Source organism: Stenella coeruleoalba, assembly GCF_951394435.1.
Source record: "Stenella coeruleoalba genome assembly, chromosome: 1".
Classification (NCBI taxonomy): domain Eukaryota; kingdom Metazoa; phylum Chordata; class Mammalia; order Artiodactyla; family Delphinidae; genus Stenella; species Stenella coeruleoalba.
In genome coordinates this window covers 22,780,845-22,801,048 of record NC_137169.1, presented here as the reverse complement: position 1 = coordinate 22,801,048, position 20,204 = coordinate 22,780,845, and the positions used below count along the sequence as shown (strand labels likewise).

Here is a 20,204-nt window from a genome sequence, read left to right as displayed (position 1 = left end):
AGGGCTTTGCAAATGGCCTTAGCATCTGTCAAAGTCACGGCTCCATCTCCTGGGTGCCCGGGATATATAACATGTCCCAATCAGGGCCAATAGGCAGCCGGGCCCTCCGTATTTGTGGAAATCCTATTTACTGGAGTGGGGCGGGCGGGGGCTTCTACCCCACATCTGCTCTGCCCGTGGCCCTGGGCAGAGTCAGGCTGGACCATTCATCTTCTTGTGCTCCAGGCAGCCTTGTCTGAGAGGCCACTGCCTCTGACACATTTCACAGCACTTGAAAATCAGCACCCAGGCCACAGATCACCCATTTGGTGTTGTATCAAGGGATCGTCTGGCTTTCAACGCCACCCGGACAGGCACAGAGCAGAGCAGTTAAAGGCCCGGGCTTTGGAGTCAGCCCAGCGTGTGTTCAAGTTCAAGTCCGGGCTCTGCCGTGCAATGGCTGTGACTTTAGGTGAGGAAATGCCTCCCTCAGCCTCCGTCTCCTCACCTCTAAAATGAAGGGGTAGTGGCCCCTACTTTGAAAAGCTGTTGTGTGGATTAAGTAAGAGGCAAAGCCTGCAGGTGCTCAGCGATAGGCAATGGTGATCACATTTACTATCCAGAGACTTCAGTATTATGGTAAGAGATGGCATTTACTAAGGGCCAGTAATGTCACCAGGGACTCTGCTAGTTCTTGTTAAACAATTTTATCTCCAGACTTCACAACCAATCCTGCAAGTAGGTAACGCTATGTCCATTCTCCAGATTAAGAAACTGAACCTGGGGTGGTTCGGGAACTTGAGCAAGGTCACCAGTGGGGGGATGTGGGAGCTTGGCTTGTTGATTCTGGAGCTGGTTCTTCTCCTAATACACAACCCACCCTCCCAGCTCCTCTGAAAGGTCAAGTAAGGCCAGACAAACAGGCAGAACCACACCACCCTCCCTCCCTCCCTCACACCAACATTTCCTGAGCATCAGCTCCAAGTCCAGTGCTTTGTTGAGAAGTGGATACACTCAGATGGACACAGAAACACTTCCTGCCCTTAAGGAACTCAGCACCTGATGAAGGGAGAAGCAGGGCCGCTGACCCACTGCACAGAACACATATGTATCAGTTAGCTTTTGCTGCATAACAAACAATCCATAAACTTACTGGCTTAAAAGAAAGAACAATTATCTCTTCCAGTTCTGGGAGTTGGTTGGGCAGTTTCTGCTACATTTAATCATATAAGTACACTCACCTGACAGGTCAGCCAGGCTGGAGGGCCCAAGATGGCCTCATTCACCACATGCTGGTTCTTCTCCACATGCCCTCAAATCTCCCAGTAGGCAAGACAGGTTTCATTACGTGGCAGAGTGCCAAGAGGGCAAAATCAAAAGCTGCAATGCCCCTTGAGGTCTAGAAGCCAGAGCTCACTTGATGTCAATTCTGCCACATTCTGTTGGTCAAAGCAAGTTATACTCTATTGGTTGGCCAGTATCTATGACATACATTTGCGGCCCATCAGGTAAGGCTTAGTGGTCAGTTCAGAATGAGTGTGAGGGTGTTAGTTTGTGCCTTAGCTAACTGGGATCATAACTGTCTAAAAATTGTTTAATTCAGATTAAAGGATGTTGAATTACAAGGTCATTAGAATGGGTCATATCCTTTAACCAATGGAGAAACTGAGGCAGAGTCAGCCAGTGTGTGAACAGAATCAGTACATCACAGAGCCAGTCTTCATATGAAGAAACTGAGACCCAGAAACAGGAATTGTCTTCACCACGTCCTACAGCACGTCTGTGACAGAGCCAGGAGTGACTCAGGGCCCTGCCAGCCAGGGCACTCCTCCTCCCATTGCACCCCCTGAGGAAGCCAGAGACTGGGAATGGGCTGGACTCAGGCAGCTGGACAATCATCCCCACGAGATATGTGTCTGCTCTGTCCTATCTCTGTTGTGTTTTAAATGGAGTTCTTTCTGCACACCTGGCACCACACAGGCACTTAACCACTACCTCATCTCATCATGATAGAATTGTCCCCATTTTACAGATGAGAAACCAAGGCCAGGAAAGGCAGCTGATTTGCCCAGGGTCTCACAGATGGTGGGGACCATCTGCCTGACACTGAAGCCTGAGCTTCCCATGCTGGATGCGAAGGAGCTCAACCTAGATCCAGGCCCCCAGGGGCTCTGTGGCCCTCGGAGGTCTCAGGATAAAGCCCCCTGTCTGAGTAAGTGCTCCAGAGGCTTGAGTGGAGACAGCAACAGCCAAGGTCCCTTGGAACCAGCTCTGCAAGTGGAAGGCCCCTGAACGATGCTCTGGTCCATGCCCCTCCCCCTATTTTATGGATGGACAATTCGAGGCCAGACCAGGGCCCTCCCGCCGCACTGGGAGGCTGGGGGCAGGTGAGCAGGCCCCAGTCAGGCTGGCCAGACACACAGAAGGCTGCTCTGTGGCATTCAGAGGGCACGTTTATTTACAAAGCGCTTTACAAACATCAGCTTATGCCTCCCCACAGCCCCCTGCGAGGTAGGTCAGTAGTCATATCTACAGTTTACAGATGGGGAAATTGAGGCACGGAATGGGGGTGTGGCTTGCCCCATATTAAAGAGACCTTCCCACCCCCCCATCAAAAAATAAAATAAACAACAAAAGCATAGATCCTCCACCCCAAAATATACCTTCTTTCTCCAAACTCTAGAGGTGCTGAGCACCCCTGATTTAATAGCGTCCCAGTGGCCAGCCTGACCAGAAGCCACAGGGACCTCAACCCCAGGGGCTGTCATTCAGCCTTGCAGATTGTCACTGACCCACGACCCAGCCAGTGAGGCCTGAAAGTTATAGGCAGTGGGGGCTGAGGTGACTTCATTCTGCAGACATTGGGTCAAGCAGGCAAGGGACCCCACACGGGACAGGGTAGGGATGGGCAGATCCCGGTTCGGGGAAGCTCAGAGCACATTCAGGGAAGCAGAAATGGAGGGTGGGTAGGGGTCATGAGCAAAATATCCCCGGGGCTGCAGGGAGGCAGCGGGTGGAGGAGGGAGCTGACGTTCCCCCTGGGAGGACAAGTCTGAAGTGCCCACTGGCAAATCAGGGCAGAGTCCAGTCTCCCCAGGACCCTCAGGGGCTGGGCCAGATGGGATGCTAGAGGCCAAGCCCCAGTGCACTCTCTACGCATGTCCAGCCAAGCTGGGTGGAAACCCTGGCCCAGCACTTGCTCTACAGGGCTTCACTCATCTCTGCCTAGGGCTGGGATGCAATCCAGGGGCCTGAGCCTGGGTCTCCCAGAGCCGGCAGTTCTGAGCCCGTCACTCTGCCGGGCAGCGCCAGGCCTCTCAGAAGGCCTGCAGGACCCCGCGGAGGTGGGCTGGGCTGCAGTCTTGCTAAGCTCCTCCTTGGCCCGCAGCGTACCCACGGAGGTGCTGAAAGACCCTGCCCACAGTGGAAGGGGGCACCAGGATGGCCCAGCGCCCACTCCAGTAATTTCCCTGTGAGGGCTACAGCTGAGCAGAGTTGGGGGTGCAGGTCTTCCATGTCAGTCCGGGATGGTGGGCCTGGCCCTGAGTGCGCAGTGGGTGCCCCAGGCCAGGGGCCCCTGCTATCTTGACTCCAGTCCCTCCAGGTACTCCAGGGCCACATCATAGCAGAAGTGGTACTGATCCTGGGAGAGGGAGAGAAGGAATCACCAGCCTGGTCCCTCCCTAGTACCCTAGTACAGGGGCAAAGGGGCAAGCATGAGCCCTGCCCCATCGATGGGGAGAAGGGGAGAAATGGGGGTAACATTTTGGCACCAGAGGACTAGAACCCAAGGCCCAACTGTGGGGGCCAGATAAGGGAGAGGGGCGCTGAGGGGCCTGGCCGGGAGTGGACCGGGAAGTTGGAAGTGGCTGGACAAGGGGTACATGGCGCCTCACCAGGGTCTCCACCATATTGGGTTTGTAGTTTCTAAGCATTTTGGCAGCAAAGAAAACGTCTACCAGGTTGTGGCAGCGGATCATCTCCAGGACCGTGGCGCAGGCGCAGAAGGTGCCGCTGCGGCCGCCCCCATTTCTAAAGGAGAGACACGAAAGATTTGGGGCTGGGCTTGGTGGGTAGGGCAAACTCAAGGGTGAAGGGCAGGGCAGGGCCAGGGAATCCACAAGGGAGGAGTCAGGGAGCCCAGAGGCAGCAGCAGGAAGAGAAGGTTAAGGGGATAAGAGACTAGCATCCCAAGTGGAAGGTATCTAGGAAGGCAGAGCTTCCAAGAGAAACAGAGCAGATTCGAGAGAAAGGAGGCCAGACACACTCCAAGAGAAAGACACTGAGACAAAGCCAGCGACAGAAGAGGACTGCAAGGCAGCAAGCAAAAAACCAGAGAGCTGGAGAGAAAACAAACACTGGGCACACCAACCACCCCTAGTAACACAGATACACTCCCAGTCAGACCCTTGGCCTCTCACACGGAGACCCTCCCATTCCCCCAGTCCCCAGCCCTCTCCCTCCACTGTTCCCTGTGACCTGGGGTGTGGGGTTCCTCTTGGGAGATGGGGGACGGACTAGGCCCTCTGTCCCTTTCTCAAGGGGTCTCTCCCACTAGAACCAAAAGCCCTCGAGGGTCACGCCCTGCCTGACTCAGCTCCCTGCCCCTGCCGCCCATGTGCCCAGCCTGACACAGGGAAGGGTAAGTGCTGAAAGCATGAAAACGTGGGAGGCAAAGAAGTGACTGCACCCAGATGTGAGTGAATAAACGAATCTGTGAATGAGGCATGTGAATGAATGAATGAAAAAAGCTACAGACAGACAGACATGAACAAAGACCAGAATTCCGTTGATTTGGAAAGTATGTTACCGTATCATGGGCTAAACTAACTATTCTGACAAGACTCTCTCTAATTAAATTGGCAAAGTCAAACATCACACAGAGGGTACTGGGCGGGCGTTCAGGATTGAGTCCACACCCTGGAAAGTGACTGGGCTCCTCCATGGAAGGCAGGGCCAGCCTTGCCTGGCTGGGCAGAGTCCAGGCCGCGCTGTCTGGGAGCTCAGGGTTTGGGTGCCACAGCCCCGAGGCCCTCTCTCACACTGGCCTCTGCCCCGGTCCCGTGGGGCCCTGACCCCTCCTCCCAGCCGAGGGAGGGCCGGCACTCACAGGCAGTGTACGATGGTGCGCCCGTCCCCGCTCTCTGCCTGCCACTTGTCCAGCTCGGCCAACAGGCGCAGGAAGGCCTTCTTGGAGTCCGGCGTGTCCCGGTACGCAGACCAGCGCAGGAACTGGAAGTGTCGCACCAGCAGGTGCCCCTCCTGCAGCTGGGGGTGCGGGCAATCAGCCAGGGGACATGAGTGCCAAGGGTTGCATGGCCCCCTGGGGACCTCAAGAGGGTCATTCAAAGCCACTCAGCCCCCACCCAGGTTCTCATCCTGGAGCTCCCAGATCACTCACCCGAGAGATGTTCTGCACCCGGAAAACGCGGGTCACCAAGTCCTCGTCCGCTGCGCCTGACACGAACTCCACCTCCATGAGGCCATACTGCTGCCGGCCAGGCTCAGGCCAGTACTGCAGGCATGGCTGGGAGCGTGGGCAGAGGGGGCGGAGCAGAGCTGAGCTGAGCCGGCTGGGCAGCTGCCGCCCACGCCCACCCCCAGACTTGCACGCTTGCCCGGGGCCCACCATTCACTCCAGACTCACCTTCAGTTCCCCCCACATCCCACCGCTCACCCGTCAGACCGCAGTGCATGCCCGCCCCAGTGCGTTTGTACTGACACACTCAGGTTAGCCGAGGCAAACCCTTTATAGTGGTACACGGACACTCACTGCCGCGCCACGAGACAGCTACACCCAACACACTCGCCAGCACACACATCTACACGAAGTTGCCTTCTTCCAGGGACAGGCCTCAGATCACCCCCACCCACGCCAGCAGCCCTGCCCCACGGCCCTCCAGCATCAGCTCACAGCCGTGAGGTGTCCCTGTGCTGCAACACAGCTCAGCACCCCGACTCCTGCCCCAAGATCGCTCTGTGCAGTCAGGGTCCTAAATGTACCCCCTCCAGGCCACAGACTCAAGACAGTGGAGGGACACAGGAGAAGCAGCCCACACACACGTACATACACGGGTCCTCTGGGCAGCTGGTCCAAGGCCCCAGCTTCTAGCAGCCTTCTAGCAAGGCTCTTCCTTTCTCTGGGCCCCAGTTTCTCCATCTGTGAAATGGTCCCTAGGCTCCTCCCAGACAACACCATGTTCCATCTGCCTCCCTCTCTGACCACGAAGAGAGGACACTACCTTCCTCCTTTGCCTGGGGCCTGGCAACTCCTTGCATTCAGGCCTTTACACGTGCTGCTCCCTCTCCATGGATCACTCATCTCCCACCTCTTCACCTAGTTAACTCTACCCTTCCTACACATCTCAGCTCAGATATTACCTCCTCCAGGAAGCCCTCCCTGATCAATCATCCCCCCAGGCTCTTGTGTGTCCCTGTGCCAGGTCCATGATAGCCCTCTCCCTCTGCTGTCATGATCAGTTTTTGTACCTGCTTACCCCTGGACCGTGAGATCTGGGAGGGGCCGTGTGTTCTTCTGTCTCCCCACCGGGCTGACAGGGAGTGGCCCGTGAGGAAAGGTGGTTGAATGAATGAGCAAATGGGTGACCAGTGAATGACATCTGTGTGAGACTCCCTATGGGCCCCTCGCCTCCATCTGAGCAAGGGCAGGTCCTTGCCACATGGGATTCCCTGTCCAGGTGCTGGAGCCCATTACCCTGCAGTTCTAGGTCATTTATACCAAGCGCCTGACTTGCAAAGAACCCAGTTAACCATCTTCCCCAGGCAGCCATTAAGAGGCTGTCATGCTCATTTTACAGCAAATCTTCCTGGGCCTCCTGGGATGGGGACCTGGGGAGAGCGGGGGCCCAGAGATCTAGAGAAGATGGTCATGCAGGGTGGAAGGCTGGGCGTCTGTACCTCCCAGGAGTTCCAGCTTTGGGAGCCCTGAAAGGAAATGAGGGTAGCTGCCCCTAGGCTGAATTCACTGACCAGTGTCTGGACAAACCTCAGAAGCAACTGTCACCCTCATCATCTCCATCCCTGCCATGTACCGAGCACCTGCTATGTGCCGGGCATGACACAGTGCTAAGCATACATCTCACATGGTCCTGACAATAACCCCTGAGAGAACAGGTGCTGTGATAGCCCCCATTTCACAGAGAAGGAAGCTGAGGCTCAGAGAGGTAGATCAACTTACCCTAGATCACACAGTCGGAAGGTAAGGAGGCTGGAATTTTACTCTGCCTCAAAGGCCCCCATCATGAGCAGTTTCGCTGAGTGACTGAAAAAGCAGAGGCTCTGGGAGGAGGCAGCCCAGGGTAGGGGGCACAGCTCTGCCACTGCCCAGCTATGTGACCTTGGAGAAGTCACTTCACCTCTCTGGGTCTTAATTTTCTCACCTGAAGCCCATAAGCAGAGTCCCTGGCATACATCAGATGCTCCGTAAAGAACAGCTATTTTTCTCTAGTCTGAGCCTCGTTTTACAGACAAGGAAACTGAGGCTCTGGGAGGAAGTAGGACACATCTAAGGTCCCTACTCAGCAAGTAGGTGGCAGAGCTGGGTTCCAACCACTGACTTTTGAGATGTGCCCTTGAATACACTGAGGTCCTAGGCTGCAGGTAGCCAGCCTGCCCGGCCAGCAGGGCCCTCACCCAGGCGGAGTTGGACTGGTGCAGCTGGTTGAGCATGACGATGGAGGTGCACCCGTAGTCGTAGACCAGCCGCCAGAAGTCAGGCGTGGTGCTCTGCAGCGGGTGCAGGGTCACGATGAAGGCTGCGCTCCGCGTGTAGCTCTGCAGGGAAACCAGAACTCAGTGCCCCGACATTGCCAAGCCTCTGCAACAGACTGTCCTCCTGCCCTGCCCACCACAGCTCTGCCCCCAAAGGACCAGGCTGCCTCCAAGGGCCCAATTTGGAGGCTGGCCAGCAACTGAGGCCTCAGTTGATGGGGTGAGCCCCCAGACCTCTAATGCCCAAGCCCATGGCCCCCAGGAGCTAAAGGGCAAAAGGTTCCCAATGGGTGGCAATGAGAGCTTGGGCATGGTAGGCAGAGGCTGGCCAAGCTTGCTCCCTGCCTCAGTGCCTTTGCACCTGCTATTCCTGTTGCCAGGAACAAATTTCCCAAGCGTATACATGGCTCTCTCCCTCACTTCTTTCTGGTCTTTGCTTAACTTCACCTCTTCAAAGTGGCCCTCCTTACGAACTCATTAAAAATTGCCACACACATACCCCAAGACCCACATTAAATACTTCTTCTGCCTGGTTGTTTTTTGTAGAAATTACCAGCGACTGACATTCCATTGCATATTTGTTTGTTGACTGTCTCAACCCATTCCCCAAATACAAGGTTCAGGAGGGCAGAGATTCCAGGGTGTGGTCTGTGCCCAGAACTTTGTAGGGGTTCAATAAATATTTTTGAATAAATAAATAGCTAGGTCCCTTCCAACTCCACGGATCAAAGGTCTGACACCCCAACCCAGGACCCCAGACCAGTGACCGGTACTGACTCTGTTCCCTGCTCCCAACCTGGCCCCTCCAGGTGGGCTGGCACCAGCCTTCCCCCCTTTCAGTGCCCCAGCCCCAAGTCTCCTACTGGTGCCCTGCCTTGACCCACCTGTGCCATGTCCCCCTTCCTCTCCTGATGCTCTTCTCTTCCGACCCCCTCCCCAGGGCTCACTGAAGGCTCCCTGACTGCCAGCTCCTGAAGGCCAGGCCCAGCCAGGCTCCAAACCTCAGGCCTGGGCACCCAGTGGAGCTCCCTGCAGAGTTAACCACCCGCAACAGACCCCAGCTGGCCCCAAGATTAGCTCACTCAACCCAAGCATCAGGGCCTCCTGGCTCCTGGGACTCATGGTTCACGAGGCAAAAGGCTTTGCGTGGCTGGGATCAAGTGCGTGAGATATCATGGCCCCAGGGAAGCTTCGCCACCTTACTCGCCCATTCCCATCCAAGGCCAGGGAGCCAGTGTGACCCTCTCCAGCTCAGAGACTCTCAGGACCTCAGAGAGCCTCCTTTCCATCCCCCCATGTGCAGATGGGCACGCTGAGGCCAAAGAGCAAGCTGAGAGGGAGGCCACAGATTCCTACGTCCCCATCCAAAGCTCGCCAGCACCCTCTGCCTCCTCTCCAGGGCCCCGGCCCCCTCTCCCTTCACTCCCTGCAGTGGCTGGGGCCACTCCCCCACTTGCCTTCAGCTCGCTCCAGGAAGCCCCTGGGAAGCAAGTGTGGGAGCTTTCCCTCCTTAGAGAAACCCCACTGTCCCCTGCACCTGCGTGCCAAGGGGCCCTGGCCAGGAACTGGGCCAAGAAAGGCCCATCTCCCTCGTCCCTGCTGTAGGGGACCTCCCTCCCCTCAGCTCTCATTTCCACGTGGAGGTACGTCCAGTGGTGACACACCTGGCCTCGGCCCACCTTCATGCACTCCTCCCATGGGCAAGTTTGGGATGAGGACGGAGCGCGCTGAGCTTGGCCCCTTCCCTGCTTTTTCCAGGCCAGCCCGTCCTGTCCTCAGAAGGTGTGCATTCAACTGTTGCTGCACCCTCCCACAGGAAAGGCCTATCCCTGATGTAGGGGGCATGAGTGGGGCTGTGGCTGGACAGCTGTGGCCGGGAGGACCGGTCTGCCTGCCTGAGGGGTGAAGGAGCAGCCAGTCCACTTAGCCACATCGCTGAAGTCACATTCTCCAGTGTCACTGGCTTTCTTAAAACGGTAACATTTTACCTCCACCTGTCTGGCCCCTACACCTCTCTCTCAACTGGGTCCAGTTGGGGAAGGAGTGAGGGGATACTCCCAGACTCATCCCCCTCAGGTAGCAGCACCTGGGAGTTATTCACTGGACCCTAAAGCCCCTGGTCTGCTTGCAATGCCCAGTAAAGGCGGTGGAGCCCCCTGAGCTGGGAGCAAGGGAAGGGGCTCCTAAACAGCTCCTGAGCCCTCAGACCAATACCAGGCTGGGCCAGGGAACAAGTCACTACTCCAGGCCAGGTCCTGGGCAGGCTCTAGCTCGACCACCCCAAGACAAGCTCCCCTGGCTCCAGATATCAAATCTCAAGTCCCAACCCCAAACCCTCCCAGCCTCCCCAGTCAAAGCCCTCGAATCACTCATCCTACCCCAGGCTCTGCTGGGCCTGACCCTGGAGACAGCCCTGTCTGAACTCCACCACCCAGACTTCTATTCAGGCCAGGGGTAATACCTGAAGGGGGCACTGGCTTAAGTGCCCTGAATGGAAGATCCTTGGGGGAAGGAGGACCACACAATGGGCCTGGTCCCAAGAAAGGCAGAGGGTCCCCCTAATCAGAGCCCTCAGCTCTGTCCCCCTGGCTCCTGGACCTTCCCAGATGCTGCTGGGTGGGCGAGTCCCAGAGCCCACCCCACCCCCGTGGGCACCCCCGTGCCCTCACATCTGTCAGGGCTGCGTTGATGTAGTTGTTGGGGTCCCCGTCAGTGGAGATGAGGAAGGGCAGGCAGCGGTCAGGCGGCAGGACGTCCATGCTGCGGTTCTTGTCCCGGTTCCGGGGCAGCAGGGCGATGCTGCACTCCTCCACATCCAGCGGCGGCGTGACCGAGTTCAGCGTCTACAAGGAGTGGGGAGAGGAAAGGGAGGTGACTCCTGTGTTTGTGGGGCCTCCTCCCAGCCCCATGAAGGAGATGGGGCTGGCTTATTAGGCCCATTTAATGGATGGAGAAACTGAGGTCCAGAGGGAAGGGAGAGAGGGAAGGACACAGGCTCCCTGTGTCCAGGATGCCAGGGCCTGGACAGAGCTCTGGGGACTGGAGTCTGCCTGCTCAGCACCTGTGTAACTTTAGACAAGCTACTGTATCTCTCAGCCTCATTTTCCCTCAACTGTAAAATGGGATAATAATATGCCAACCTCACGGGGCTGCTGGGAGGATAAGTGAGATAATATCAAGCCTGGCACAGGCACAGCTTTCAATACACAGATGGCACCATGAGGGTCATTACCAGGTGCTTGCAAGGAGCTAAGCCCGGAAACCCCATATCTTCCACAAAGCAGACTCCAGGGACTGACACAGGTGGTCACCTTCCTCCATCATGGCCCTGTCAAGGGACACCTGGCACAATAGCAAGCCAGGGACTCTGGGTCACCTCCCCTACCCTCCCGCCTTCATGCCTCATGCATCCTGATTCGCCGGGTCTCCATTTCTTCTCTTATTCTTGGGGCTCCCTACCAGGGAACCCAGTCTCTCATGGTCCTCAGGGCTCAACATCCTTCTCCAGGAATCACAGAGAACATTTCCTGTGACATCACTCTATGCCCGTCCTAGAGCGCCAGGCCCCCGGCATGTACCACCAAACCCTCACGGGAACCTTGGAGTAGAAAGGACATCTGGGGTCTCTCTGTACCCAGTGACCATGCTCAAACTTCTCTGGCGAACCAGCCTTCTCCCACCTCAGTCATGTGACATGGTGAGACTGGCCCTGCCCCGAGAACCAGGCCTAGGCCGATCTGTGTGCTCCATCTCTCTGGTCCCAGTGATCAGCTCAGAAATGGGCACATGAGAGTCTGGTTGGGACTTTTATTGGGGCCGTTGGGAGCATGAACTGCCCTCTTCCAGAGTCTTCTGACGGCAAAGATAACATAAGCCTGACACCGTGAGGGGCCAGAGTGTGGGTCTGAGAATGAAGCCAAAAACAGAAGAACGCAGAACCAAAAATGGACACAGACTAAATCCTGGCATCATCACTTGAACCCCTGGATCCAGCCATAACTAAAGCTGCACCACCCTCAGACTTTTCAGTTACAAGAGCCACTGAGCTGGACTTCTATCACCTGCAACCAGAAGAATCCTAATGACTACAAGGACTGCAAGGACAATATTAACTATCTTTCTTTTCTGGGTAAGAGAACTGTGGTTTAGAGAGGTCAAGTGATTCGTTCAAGGTTATTCACAGCTCTTAACTAGGTAAGGCAGGATTTGAACCCAGGTTTATCTGCCTTCAAAGCCTGTGGATGCCCCACCTCCTCCACTGTCTCTAAGTCCTTCCTAGTAACCCAGCTCTGTGCATCCTGCTTGGCCCTCGGTGACTCCTACAGCACTGAGGACCTCCCAATACTACACACACACACACACACACACACACACACACACACACACACACTCATATACTCATAAACCACACCTATACACATACACTCATGCCCCACCTGGAACTCCTCCCGCAGCTGGGAGGAATTACTCTGAGGGTCAATGCGGATCATCTCCTTGTAGGTGGCCTTGAATTCGCTGACAGGGATGGTGGTCTCCCCACACAGGCAGGCCTCCAGGATTGCATCATGGATAAAGATGTACTGCTCCTGGAGCAGGAGACGAGAATATGAGGAACCAGGAGAGGAGCAGAAGGTAGAGATTTTAAGGTTGAGGGGGGAGGCAAGCTCATGTTTGAGGCAGGGGTGCTCTGAGGTGGAGTCCAACCACCTGTTACTACAGGTTGGACCCACTGTACCTGAAACAACCTTCAGGGATGTTTGCTCACTTATCTCATATTTCATCCCCATAATAACCCTATGGAAGCTCTGAAGGTGAGGGGACAGCCCAGGGTCACACGTCTAGTGAGGAGACAAACCCAGTAAGCATTATGCCTTGACTGTAGAACCTATGACCTTGGCGCAGTGCCGTCTGACCTCACCCAACTGAACACAGTGGAGCTGAGTTTGGGAAGACCCTAAGAGGCTGGCCGACCAAGTTCAGGGATGGGAAAGAACAAGGGGACATCCTAGGACACCCTTCTGACACACTCCACCGGCTTCAAGCTCCTGAACGAGGGACACTCCTGCTGGAGGGGAAGCGGGGAGAGGGCTGCAACCCCACCTCAGTCTGGATCATGTTGACGCGCCGGGAGCAGAGGGTCTTCACGCAGTTGTAAATGTCCACGACCCCCTCACACTCCGCCATGTCCAGCATCACATCCAGAACGATGTAGCAACCTGTGCGGCCAGTGCCCGCGCTGGGGAGAGAGCGGCCCAGGCCAGGTCAGGACCTTGGGGAGGAAGCCCGGGACCAAGCAGAAGAAGAGAAGAGGGTGCCTGGGGCCCCTGGCCATATCTACACCACACAGGGGGTGGGGGATACAGGAGGAGCCAGACACAAGGCTGCTTGGAAGAGTTCCGGTGAAATGTGATAGAGGACAGAGTGGGGGCTGGGCCTTGGGGAAGGAGAGGAAAGAAAGGGTAGGGAGAATGCAGATGTGAAACCAGCCCAACTTAGCAGCTGTGACTGGGGGAGAGGAACAAAGGCGCTGCTCAGAGAACATTAATCCAAGAATGTTCTGGTCTCCTGGATGCCCCAAAATCTCCTGCACATCCTTCAAAGCCCTACGCACTCAAACCCTCTCACATACTCAGTGGATCCTCCAGCAGATGTCATGCTTTTGAGCTCCCAGAGCAATCTGGGTGGACTTTTATCAAAACCTTCCTTCCTGCTCCGTGGTCACTGTTTAGGTGGCTGTCTCCCTCACCAACTGGGAGCTCCTTGAGAGCTGGGCTGGGTCGGGCCCAATTCTGGGGTCCTCACATTCAGCACCAGGTTGAGCAGAGTTGAGAGGAGGGGGGAGGACAAAGATGACACCAAGATCTCACGCTTGAAAATGGCAGCAGCAACGTGTCAGCCACAGAGACACACGGCCACCGGGTCTCCCGTACGCCGCTGCGGGGGGCTTGAATTAGTGCAACGACTCTGGAAAACTGTCTGTAGTACCTAGTAAGGCTGAACATTCACACAGAGCAATTCCACTCCTACGAACATACCTCCCTGGAAGGTGTGTGTGTGTCGGCCAAAAGGCATGTAACAGAATGTCCTTAGTAGCACTATTCATGACAGCTCAAAGCCGGAAATGCCTGTCCATGGCAGAGTGGATAAACACATTGTGGTTTATTCACCCAGTGGAACAGGATACAACATGGATGAACCTTATAAACATACGGTTAAGGGAAAGTCAGATTCCGAAGTGCACCTGATGCATGGTTCCATTTACACAAAGTTCAAGAGCATGCAAAATGAATCTGTGGTTTAGAAGTCAGGACAGTGATTGCCCTGGAAGGGAGGACGGGGATACAGAGCAGAAGGGGGCTCCAGGGGCACACTTGCTCAAAGGAAGCAAATGGATCTCAGTCCTGCCTGGCGCCTCGCCAGCCCCTCACCCCCTCCATGTCTCCAGCGCCCCCTCGGCATCTGAGAGAAGGGCCTCCCCAGGTCTTGGGGAGCACACGAGGGTGCCAACCCCAGAGCCAAAGCTCAAAGGGCAAAGGGCCCCTGGGGGTCATTCTCCCCTGTCCTCTGTCTCTGAGCAGGAAGGACCCAAGTCCAGTCTCGTTTAGGGACCTCCAACAGCCCCATTCCCCGCCCCTCTTCTCCCTGGGCTTCCCGGCACCCCACCTGCAGTGGATGACAATGGGCCCAGCATCAGGGGGCGTGGAGGCCTTCACGCGCCGGATGAAAGCCAGCAGCCCCGTGGCGTGGTAGGGGACGCCGTGCTCCGGCCACGCCGTGAAGTGGAACTGGCGGACCTCGTGGCGAGCAGAGTAGCCTCTCTGGGGAGACAAGAGTAGTAACAGTCAGAGTCCCTGCTGGCGTCTATCAGACACTTGCTGTGTGCCGGGCACTGGGGTGAGCATCTCACCGCAAGAACTCAGTTCACCCCAATGACACTCAAGAGGTGGGTATTAATGATTCATTGTACAGGTGAGAAAACTAAGGCTCTGAAGAGGAGAAACCACTTGCCCGAAGTTAGACGAGACAGATATTATGCAGGAGTTGGGCTGGGATCTTCCTGATGCCACACCTGCGTTAGTAGTCACCCACCTCTACCGCCTGGATTACACAACAGCCCTAGGAGATCATTTTGACTCTCCGGGTCTTAGTTCAAAGGGAGAAAACTATCTTTCTTCTGAGGATTTTACAGACGATCAAGTGGGACCATGATTAGGACAATCTGGTCATGCCTGACCCTGTGGCTTTTCATGAGTGATGTAACCACTCTGAGCCTCACTTTCCTTAACTATAAAATGGGTCTAAGGGCAAAGGCCTAATCCCACAGAGTTTTCCAGAGCTGAAACCATATGTGCAACGGGCTTAGCACAGAGCCTAGCACAGAACAGGACCGGCACCTGGGCTGCGACCCGCATCATCCTCATCGCCTCGACTTCCTCTCGGAGTCGCCAGCAAAGACGGCCACCTTTCCACCCGTCCGTGGTGCTCTCAGCAGTTACCGAGTAGCTGCCTTGCTGGGCAGGCAGCGGGGCCCTTCCCACCCTCCACTCCTGGGCTGGGGGAGGTGGGCTCTGCCCCACCTCGCAGGCAGCCTGGGAAGGGCCCCGTGACGACAGGAGACTCACCCGCTCCAGGGCAAAGCTGCGCACAACATACTCCGCTAGGATCTCCGTCTTCACCAGCGTGATCTTGATGTCCCCGTACATGTCCGAGTCCTCTGGCCAGTACCGCGAGCACTTCACCTGGAGTCCCCACGGGGCAGGTTCAGCGGGCTCTTCACTGCCCCCTGGCCCACCACACCCGTCCCCCACGGCCCCACTTACCCTGCCCACCTCCACCAGCTTGGTGATCATGACGATGCTGGAACAGTGCTCCTGCCACACCATGCGCCAGAAGTCGTAGACCATCTCGGGCTTCGGCCCTGGGGGCACAGAGGATGCTTGTCCCTGAGGCCAGGTCTCCACCCAGGCCCAGCACACGGCCGCCCCGCACCACCACCCCAGGCCAGGAGACTCCTGAGCCCCAAATGGGGGCTTCGTGCTCACCCCACACACACCCCACCAACTGCCAACTCATGCCTGTTGGGCCCTGGCAGTGGGCATTATCAGGGAGGGCCTGCCTGGAGACACCCCTCATCCCGAGCGCAACCCAAGAAGCAGAGCTAGAGGGCCACGGCACAAGTCTCCAGGCGGGATGGACAGATGGACAGCTGGGCGGGAAGACGCGGCCAGAGGGACCCAGGCGGCCTCCAGACCGAGAGGCACAACCCACACCTGTGAGGACCGAGTCTGGCTGGCCCTTTTGCATGCAGACAGACAGCTGGACCAGGAGGTACAAACGGATGGTGCCCATCAGGGAAACAAAAACACAAAGAGGGGGCGGAGACAGATGGCCAGATTCCAGACACCCAGTCAGAGAGTGGGGCTCAGACAGACAGAGAGACAGATGGGAGGCAGGCAGATAAGCAGGGAAGGCAGGAAGGCAGGCACACTGAGGGGCACATGGTGTGGGGGTTGGTGCCAGGTACCTTGAGTGGCTATGAAGTGGTTTGACCTGTGGTAACCCTGGAACAGGAGAAGAGGGTGTGGTAAGACCCCAGGGAGCAGCCCCTCACTTGCTCAGGCCCCCTCTGCCCTCCTCTCCCAGAAGCTGCACACACCCCCCAGGGAACTGCCCCACCCTCCTGACCAGGGTGACCCTGTCCTCCCAGTCCCCAAGTAAGGAAGGAAGTACAGCTCAGACACCAGTGTCTTAGGTTTAAACCCATCTCTGCTATGTGACCCTAGGGAGGACACAACTCCTTTATGGGCCTAGAGGGTCTCCCCATTCATAAATTGGGGATAATTATCCGCAATCTGCTTACAACCCGGCTGCTGTTTGAAGACAAATAAATTGCGGGGTGACCCTGCCCTGTTCCTAAAGCCCCAGAGACCCTAAGCAAACCCAGATCCTAGGCTGGGTCTCGTCAGCTATCCCAGGCCCCCTCAGGGCAACCAGAATGGGCAATACCCCTCCCGACTACCCCAGTCACCCAGAGCTTGGGCGGCCAGATGAAGGCTTCAGGTTAGGAGCAAATGAGCACAGGAGCTGCTCATGGACTTCAGATAAAATGTGTTTTAAAATCTTTGAAATCAGTAATAAAAACAATAACAAATAATTAAAATAATTCTTTATTAAAATAATAATACATTTTTGAGGTCCTATTATGGTCACATACTGTGCTAAGCACTTTACCTACATTAGCTCCCACAAAAGGGAGGCCAAGAGCTACTTCGTCCTCCATCCCCAGAGCCCTCAGGCAGAGAAGTGGAACCAGCCAGACTCCATCCCCACCCTGGGGCCTTAGCCACCCATGAGGTCCTGCCCACAGGAGACACCCAGGGAATCAATGTAGGCAACACGGGATAGGTAAGAAGTACTGCAAGGCCGGTGCAAGAGAAACCACCAAGCTCGGCCACTTGCCTCAAGTTCATACCCTCAATACAGCTCCCAGCAAATCCTCTGGCCCCGTGGGCTTCCCAGGCCCAAGGGGCCCTGGAGTCAGACTGCCAGAGTTCAAATCCCTGCTCTGCATAGCTCTTGCTAAGTATGTGCCCTTGGGCGAATCCCTTTACTTCTCTATGCCTGTATTTTCACACCTATAAAATGGGAATATTGGGCTTCCCTGGTGGCGCAGCGGTTGGGAGTCCGCCTGCCGATGCAGGGGACACGGATTCGTGCCCTGGTCTGGGAAGATCCCACATGCCGCGGAGCGGCTAGGCCCGTGAGCCATGGCCGCTGAGCCTGCGTGTCCGGAGCCTGTGCTCCGCAACGGGAGAGGCCACAACAGTGAGAGGCCCGCGTACCGCAAAAAATAAATAAATAAAATGGGAATATTTATAGCATTTACTTCCTTGGACTCTTGTGAGGAGTAAATAAAGTTACATATGCCAAGGGCTTGGCACCATGGCAAGCACTAAGCCAGTACTTAATCAATAACAGCCATTACTATTACTACTGCTTTCAAGGCCAACGAGTACCCCTGAAGATCTAAATGGTGTGAATGTCAAGAATTCCTGGAGATCTAAATGGTGTCAAGAATTCTTGGGCAGACAGTGGTTTACAACAGGGGTTAAGAATCTGAGTCTTGGGTCAGGTTGACCTGGGTCTCTGTTGCAACTCTACCAAGGAGCAGCTGTGTGATTCCAGGCACTAAGTGGGCTCTTCTCAGCCTTTACTGTGCACATGAATCTCCTGGAGATCTTGTTAAAAGGCAGATTCAGATTCAGAAGGTCTGGGGCAGGGCCCAGGATTGTGCATTTCCAAGCAGATCCCAGGTGGTGCCAAGGCTGGGCTTCAAAGCACACTGAGTAGCCAGGCTCTCTAAGCCTCTGTTCTCCTCCGGAATATGAGGATAATAGCAAGACATGAACGTGTTGTGTACCTACACGTTCCCATGAAAATGACCAAAACATAGTCAACGTTACCAATAACGAAAAGCCTCCCAGAGTCATTCAGCCCTCACTACTGGAACCTCTCTGGGTCTAGCCTAATTCCCTCCTGCCATCTCCCCAGCCACTGCCTGTGCTTCAAGTCCTCAGGGGAGCTGCTGGGCATCTGGGGTCAGAGGGGTGCTGCCTCTGTGCTGCCCTCCACCCCCAGCCTTAGTCAAGCTGGGAACAAGCTACTCCACCTAAAACCGGTCTGCCTGAGAATCTCACGTGAGAGAGCCAGGGTCTCTTCTGACTCATCCATCTCTGGCCCTCCAGTGCCCAGCACACTGCCAGCGCCCAATTGCTGGTCAGTATACAGCAAACAACTGAACAAGGTTTTAGACAGATGGCCTTCAATACCTGCATATTAACTTTTGAATTGCATACATGTATTACACAATTATAACACACAGAGGACAGTGAAATGGAAAGTTTTAAATGATCAGATGTTAAAGGAAGTTAAGGAGACACCTTGAGCACACCCACTTTAGAGACCAGGATTCGCGAGCAGAGGTCTTCACACTCCGGGCCATCAGCATGTCCTAGGGGCCTGCTCCCACCCCTCCCTGGCGCCTCTGAGTGGCAGACACCCACCCTTCCCTGGCGTCTCTGAGTGGGTGGAGCTGGGAGACTGACGACTTGCACGGTGGGCAAGACCCCAGGGCACCCCGATGCCCCCGAAGGGAGAGATCCAGGGTCTCGTGTGAGGGTGGAGGGCTCAGGATGGGTTTGAGCTGATCGAGAGCCGTGGGGCCATGAGTCAGCCACTCAACAATTCTAAGCCTCAATTTTCTCGTCTGCCAAATGCAGGTCCCAACCTTGCAGAGTGTGGTAAGGATGGCATGATGTGCCTGGCACAGAGCAGGTGCTCAGCCAATGACACTCTTGTTAATGGACATTTGAAGATTAATTAAGCCAAGTCTCCTCGGCGCATTTCATAACAGTCTGACAATAACTAAATGAGTAGTGTGTTTTGTGGAGATCGAGACGTAAAGTATTGATACAACGACCTATATTCATCACCTCCTAAGGGGGGCGCTAGGGCTGAGTACGTCCACTGCCTTCTGTGGGCCTAATATTCCACTTAAGTTTAGGAACTTTACAAATGAACTGTTTAAACAAACTCAAAACAAGGCAGAGGGTGTCTAGAAGCACATCTGGGACAACTGTCATCTCCAGCAGGTGCGACAGCCGGGACCTTACACTTTATATATTAGGTATCTCCGTGCTGTCTGAAAGTCTAATGATGAATTGTATTTTTGCAATCATAAAAAAAGCAAGAAATATATTTGTAAAAGAAAAAAGGAGATAAAACAGACGAAGTACCCAAAAAAGAAAACAATCCCGTCGGGCATCAACTATTACGAAAATAATATGTATTAAAAGACAAATCAGAGGATTGCTAGATTAATTGGGGTCTTTTTAATTCTTAAAAGGCCCAAACACTGCACAATTTTTGAAAATAAAATACCCATACTGCTCCCCCAAAATAAAACATTCAAATTAGGGCTACATTGAGGGCAAAGTAGCGAGGGTTGAGTTTCAAGCAAACTGATCACAAAGGGATTTGAACACCAGGGAAACTAGCATTAAGGGGACTGCCCAGGGCCATCCTTGCTTCCTGGAAGGCCCTGACCCCCAAGCAGCGGAAACGTGGTACCCAGGGCAGCTCCTCCCATCGCACCCCTCCCAGGCCTGCAAAAGGTGCGGCTAGTGAGGATTCATCAGCCATGGGGAGCCCGGGACAAGGGTGACAGAGGTGAGAGCCGGTGAAGAACAGAGCCTGGGGAGGCACCCGGAGGCACCCCAACACTGCTGGCCCATCTCAGGGCAGAGGAGATGAAGGGAATGGTTTAAACAGGGATCGTGTCGAATCTTCAGCCCTGGGCGGTCCCTGAAGTGGACGGTTGGTGTTGGGCGCACGGTGGAGGGGAAGGAGGACAGAGACAGAGAGAGAGACAGCCAGAGACTGTGAGAGAGTCTGAGACATAGCCAGTCGGACAGACAGGAGGAGGAGGAGATGGG

The 20,204-nt window shown here is 55.3% G+C and overlaps 1 protein-coding gene across 2 annotated transcripts in view; it reads right to left on the bottom strand.

The window, feature by feature from the left end:
• Window positions 1-2,161: 2,161 nt before the first annotated feature.
• PTPRU (protein tyrosine phosphatase receptor type U) overlaps window positions 2,162-20,204 on the bottom strand; it is an 84,309-nt gene continuing 66,266 nt past the window's right edge. The window contains exons 19-30 of one of the 2 annotated variants that reach the window (XM_079901235.1): window positions 16,235-16,271; window positions 15,531-15,628; window positions 15,333-15,449; window positions 14,374-14,528; window positions 12,811-12,946; window positions 12,147-12,296; window positions 10,380-10,553; window positions 7,633-7,773; window positions 5,381-5,506; window positions 5,090-5,247; window positions 3,876-4,011; window positions 2,162-3,622 (exon numbers count right to left, since the gene is read on the bottom strand). In XM_079901235.1, coding sequence (XP_079757361.1) covers window positions 3,560-3,622; window positions 3,876-4,011; window positions 5,090-5,247; window positions 5,381-5,506; window positions 7,633-7,773; window positions 10,380-10,553; window positions 12,147-12,296; window positions 12,811-12,946; window positions 14,374-14,528; window positions 15,333-15,449; window positions 15,531-15,628; window positions 16,235-16,271 — 1,491 coding nt within the window. In that variant the 3' untranslated portion in view covers window positions 2,162-3,559. Of the gene's footprint in view, window positions 3,623-3,875; window positions 4,012-5,089; window positions 5,248-5,380; window positions 5,507-7,632; window positions 7,774-10,379; window positions 10,554-12,146; window positions 12,297-12,810; window positions 12,947-14,373; window positions 14,529-15,332; window positions 15,629-16,234; window positions 16,272-20,204 lie in introns of both variants that reach the window. The other variant, XM_079901234.1, reaches the window with a different exon arrangement.